At 42.5% G+C, this 6,000-nt stretch overlaps 1 protein-coding gene across 6 annotated transcripts in view; it reads left to right on the forward strand.

The window, feature by feature from the left end:
- The window catches only part of MGAT4D (MGAT4 family member D), a 40,382-nt gene extending 38,088 nt beyond the window's left edge, over nt 1-2,294 (forward strand). For all 6 annotated transcript variants that reach the window (XM_042829731.1, XM_042829730.1, XM_042829732.1 and 3 more), the window contains 2 exons: nt 896-1,008; nt 1,490-2,294. In XM_042829731.1, the coding sequence (XP_042685665.1) occupies nt 896-1,008; nt 1,490-1,516 (140 nt within the window). In that variant the 3' untranslated portion in view covers nt 1,517-2,294. The remainder of the gene's footprint in view (nt 1-895; nt 1,009-1,489) is intronic.
- The last annotated feature ends 3,706 nt before the right edge of the window (nt 2,295-6,000 follow it).

Genomic DNA, 6,000 nt, shown 5'->3' on the forward strand with positions numbered 1-6,000 from the left:
GAGATGTTGCACCTATTTTGTTTTGATTAATGAAGGGCTGTAGCTGCAGTGCCAAAAGGCAAGGCATCTAATCACAGAACGACTGATGTGGGAAGGGCTCTATAGCAATCATCAACAATGAGCACAACGCAGCCTCTGCAAGGTTTTTAATAGGATAAGTGTTTCTGGTTTGGAAAGCCTTAGCTAAAGAAAAAGGAGTTCATATTGATTATGATGAAGCATAACACATTGCATTTTGGCACACAAAGTTCCCCTTCAGAGCAGTGCTTGACTGAACTGCAGATTCACCAGGTATCTGCCAAGGCTTGTTGCCTACTGTTACCTGAACTAAAATGCCATTATGTGAATAAAAATGGTCCACTGGGAGACATGCTTTCCTTCCACTTTTCTTCTGTCTGTTCTGTCGCATAATTGCTGTTTTTTCCTAATGAACCATTTTCAGTTCATCGTCGCTTCTTGTTTGCTTTAATCTGTATCTTACCCTCACCTCCCCTTGGTTGTTTCAATCTAATGAAAGATCCAAAACCAAATGCTGTCAATTCACAGTTCTACGTGCAGTTCACAGGATGTGAATATCACACACGGAACGAGTGTTTTTCATTGGTCTGTTTCATTTGCCAGTTTGACAAGGTTAGTTAAAAAGTGTAGAGCTGATGAAGGAGTGTATCAGAATTGATACGTGATTCCTTGTATCTCTTTCTAGAACAACTCCTCAGGAAAGCTCTTTCTTGTTATTTATAAGCATTGCCTTTCAGTGGCTATCGTTTGACCTTTTCCAAACATTTTCCCCTCACGTTCTAGAGTCATTTCTTAATGTAGAACTTTCACATAAGTTCACTTAAAAGTGCATTTTAGTCTAACAGGGACTTGTAATTATGCTTTATTTTTCATTTAGGGGCTTTTGAAAATGGAGTTGCAGAAGGCAATATCGATCCATCAGTAGGAGAAATACTGGCTATTCGTTTATTAGTCCATTCTGATTCCCCTGTATGGGCAATACTGAGTGAGGTATGTCTGTTAATAAAAGCTTTAGTAGATTGATTTCAATTTCTCTTACGGCATAGAGTTGATAGTCACTAGTTTTTATCTAATTTGGAGTTGGATTCTCTGTGAAAAAAGTGGAGAACCATATTAATTATTAAGTGGATGAGAATTTATTTCATAGAGAAAGTGCTGAAATGGAATAATTGACCATTATTTGCACTGCTGTAATACAGCCACTAGAATTTGGGTGATGACAAACCAGAGGACACGGGGAGGATTCCACCATTTTGGATATTAATAATTACTGTATGCAAATATTTTCAGGTGACCACGTGGTTTGTTTGTTGTTGTTTTTCCTGCAAGTTTCAACCAAATATCTGAATGTGTCTGAACCTATCAGTGGGATGCAATCACTGACAGTTGCTATAGTCATACTTGGAAGTAAGAAAAATACACTTCAGAAAATATGGTCTATGGCTTTTGGATTTTTGTTGGTTTTTTTCAGGTACTTATCAAGATGTCTGAAAACTGAGAACTGGAAAAAGTATACTGTTGACACGTTACTTGTCACAGGCTTGTTTTGAAGACTAATCTAGCAGCCAAAAAAAACCTGAGAGGATACATAAAAATCCAGACCCAATACTGTGTATTGGCAGCGTGGAGATCATTGTTAAAAACTTGTAAAAATTATTAAATCCTTGTGTAACAAATATTAAAAGCTATGCAAAACCTCATTATGTTAGAAACTTCCATAAAGTGCTGTTAAGCTGTTCTGTACAAAAATTGTCTCAGTTGGACAGCATTACATATCACAGTAAGCAATTGACATTGCAGGCATTACAGGCAATCTCAGGGACAAAACAGGACAGTGTATTTCTAGTTCACTAGAACTAAATTTATGAACATTTGGGGGGAATATTAAGGACGTGGTTTGCAAGTGCATTAAGAATACTGGTCAGTTTTGAAGGGAAACTAGAACTGAAGGAAAAACTGTCAGTATTTCATGCAAGTACAACACTTCACCAGAGAAAGGATTAACTTACCAATATGAAAGTGGGTCTCAAATTTACCACGTTTTAGCCTTAATGTAGCAAAAGGTATGTTTAATTTTATTATTTTTAAATGGAAGTGGCTTATTAGCTACCATTTGAATAACTTGAAAATCAAAGAGGTATTGTACAGAGGCTTGTACAACTTTTCTGTGAATTGTGCATTGAATTAACTACAGGAAATAATTGGTGTAACACGTGTAACTATATTTTTGTAGGAAGAATATCTATTTAAATAAAATTTTGTATCCTGCCATTTGATAATCACTATGTCCTGATACTTCTATGCTGGTCACGAGCCGAAACTCAGCACAAACTTGAAAATAAATGGCAAACTGCAGTAGTCTCACTTGAGGTGTTTTTGGGAAACGACACCTTGAACGTCTATCTGTGATGTGCAGACTTCATTTATCACTTTTTTAGCACCTGAAGCTCTGAAAATAGTTTGTTAACTTACAATATTCTTGAAAGTACACATACACGTATTTGGCTCCACACATGTACCTATGTATTTCGTGGACCAGGTATTGCAGCCTTCACTAGGTTAAAAATTTAGTGCAGTTTAAGAATTAATGCAGTAATTTCAAGTACTTAAAGGTACACAGAGGGAAACTTTATTAGCCAAAAACATTGACACTCAAAAGGGTTTGGTGACACCAGTGGTCAAACTACAGCCACTGCAATCACAGAACACGCTTCCCATTACTTTAATGTAAATGAGCCTTGTAAATGTAAAAAGTATGTTAAAATGGAAAAATGTAAAAAATGTAAAAATGAAAAGTAAATAATGAATTCTTACATACACGCTGTTTAGTAAAATTTTGCTGAGTCCTACACTTTCCTGTGCTTTAAGGAGCAAGAGATTTCTTGCAATGTCTGTGGAACCGTGGCTCAACTGTATGATGAAAGGAACCTCAGGAGAAGGACTCTGAATTTTCAGTGAAGGACTGAATTACAGAATGTCCAGGGTTGGAAAGGACCTCAAGGATCATGAAGCTCCAACCCCCTGCCACACGCAGGGCCACCAACCTCCCCATTTAATACCAGCCCAGGCTGCCCAGGGCCCCATCCGACCTGGCCTTGAACACCTCCAGGGACGGAGCATCCACAGCCTCTCTGGGCAGCCTGTTCCAGCACCTCACCACTCTCATAGTAAAGAGCTTCCCCCCATGGCATCCAACCTAATGTTGGATAACCTAAACTAACTGATAAGTAAGTAGTGCATGTTATAGCACCAGTAAGTTTAAGGCAATGGAGTGTAACAGAAGTACAATTCTCCTCAAAATTAACATTTTCTATTACTCTAAGCCACATATTTGTTGGCTCTCTGATCTGTTACATAAACTAAGGTTCCCCTCTTTCAACTTTATTGTTTTTTACATAAATATTACTTATTCCAGATGAACCATTCACAGATGCCTTACAACAAGCAGTAGGATAATCCTGCAATAAGCAGAACTCTTGCAATCTCCAGATGCTTCCAAAAGGATGTATGTGTACTTCAAGCTGCAAGGACAGTTTGCATCTTTTTTTTCATGATGGATTGCACAAGAATATTCCTTGGGTATTTTTTTTAGCTAGAGGTGTCTAAAGACTGAAGCTTGTGTAGGAGTATGGTGCCATTTTTGAAAAGTACAGTAAAGAAGGATTTGAATTAAGGTTTAACAGAGCCTTTGGAACATTAGCTACTCCTTAATAAGAGAAGAAAGTACGTGGCTTTTCTATGTGCACCACACAGAGGGTGCTGACACACTGGAACAGGTTGCCCAAGGAGGTTGTGGATGTCCCATCCCTGGAGGCATTCAAGGCCAAGCTGGATGTGGCTCTGGGCAGCCTGGTCTGCTGGTTGGAGATTCTGCACATGGACGGGGGTTGAAATCAGAAGATCATTGCAGTCCTTTTCAATCCAGGCCATTCTATGATTCCATGATTCTGTGTGATAAATACTGTATAAATACACTGTGTTTAAGCTGTGATGTTTACATTCATTTTTGGAGCTTGTAGTTGAAACAATCCACAACATGTTTACATTCATTTTTGGAGCTTGTAGTTGAAACAATCCACAGCACTCTTAAGTTTTGATTCTATAAAATACAAATAGAATCAAATGAAGTTTGAAGCTTCTGCATTAGTTTACAGCAACCCTGGAAGGCAGAATGTCACAAAAATAAATACAAGCATTTACATTTATGGTTCATTGTGCATGCTCTCATGTTAACTCCCAACAGTTCTGAGGGATTTAGGCTGCTTAGCAAATTAGTATGTGGTAGGCATAAACCATAATAAAGCAAGCATTGTGAATCAAAGGCCAACATCCAGCTCAACCAGCAAAACAGTGAAAGATTTTGCTGAGTTAGTATATATCACAAGGCATTGCTTTTGCCTGTGCCACATGCTGCACATTTGAAGATATTCCTGCTGTCCCTCATGATTTAAATTGGCTTAGCCAGTACCGCTGCCAGAATTCATGAGTTCAAGCTGAGCCAAGCCAGAACATCAGTGGGGGCAGCAACCCCACACCTCTGGTGTTCTGCAGAGCCGGGTGAGGGCTGAATGGAATTCATACAACAGCTTTGCTGCTGCTGAAATGGGGTTGGATTGCTTGGCAGTCTCTATTTACAGGAATTGGTTTTGTTCATTTGAGCAAGTTGATTCAATTTGTGGGGGAAAAAGAGGCCTTGTGTACAGACTGGTAAATGATGGAAGGTGTGTGGTGTGGTTGACACATAGAAAGGAAGGAATGCCATTCAGAGGGACCTCAACAGGCTTGAAAGATGGGCCCGGGTGAACCTAATGAGGTTCAACACAGCAAAGTGCAAGGTTTTGCACTTGGGCCGGAGGAATCCTAGGCATCTAAACAGACTGGAAGGAGTGGTCCTTGAGAGCAGCCCTGCAGAGAAGGACCTGGGGGTCTTGAATGAAAAATTTAACTTGAGCCAGCAGTGTGCCCTCGCAGCTCGGAAAGCAAATGGGATCCTGAGCTCCATCAGAAGAGGGGTGGCCAGCAGGGACAGGGAGATGATTGTCCCCCTCAACTCTGCTCTTGTGAGCCCCATGTGGAGTACTGTGTCCAGGTCTGGAGCCCCCAGTACAAGACAGAGAGCTGTTGAGAGGGTCCAGAGGAGAGCCACGAAGATGGTCAAGGCACTGGAGCACCTCCTCTACGAAGACAGGCTGAGGGAGCTGGGCTTGTTCAGCCTGGAGAAAAGAAGGCTGTGGGGTGACCTCATTGCAGCCTTTCAGTACCTAAAGGGAGCCTACAAACAGGAGGGGAGTCAACTCCTTGAAAGGGTAGATAACAGCAGGACAAGGGGAAATGGTTTTAAGTTGAAGGAGGGAAGATCCAGGTTGAATGTCGGGGAAATTCTTCACAGAGAGAGTGGTGAGGTGCTGGAACAGGCTGCCCAGAGAGGCTGTGGATGCCCCGTCCCTGGAGGTGCTCAAGGCCAGGTCGGATGGGGCCCTGGGCAGCCTGGTCTGGTATTAAATGGGGAGGTTGGTGGCCCTGCGTGTGGCAGGGGGTTGGAGCTTCATGATCCTTGAGGTCCCTTCCAACCGAGGCCATTCTGTGATTCTGTGAACTGCCATGATAAGCCAATTTAAATTCCCAGTAACCATGATGGTAACGTTTGGCTGGAAAAGAAAAAAAAAACATACTGCTTTCAACTTCCAGTCTAACTGAATGGCATTTGCCATTCCTTTAGTAATTTTTCCTCATGCAAGGCACAGCATTTAAGCACACAGCAAACAGAGGACGAGACACTCGCTTCCCGCAGCCGCGCAGCCTTCCGCCCGCCGCCCAACAGCGCTCAGCGCCGTCGCCGCGGCGAAGCCCAGTGGCAGCGCGGAGCCCGCAGCGGGCCGAGCGACGATTGGCGCAGCCACCTGCCCGCCCCCCATCCCTCCCTCCCGCGGAGCTCGTGCGGGTCGCGATTCGCGCGCGGATTGGCCGGGGCGGAGCGGCGCG

This window comes from Centrocercus urophasianus, unplaced genomic scaffold (assembly GCF_019232065.1).
Source record: "Centrocercus urophasianus isolate 14NV4802_14NV808 unplaced genomic scaffold, USGS_Curo_1.0 seq_32, whole genome shotgun sequence".
Classification (NCBI taxonomy): Eukaryota; Metazoa; Chordata; class Aves; order Galliformes; family Phasianidae; genus Centrocercus; species Centrocercus urophasianus.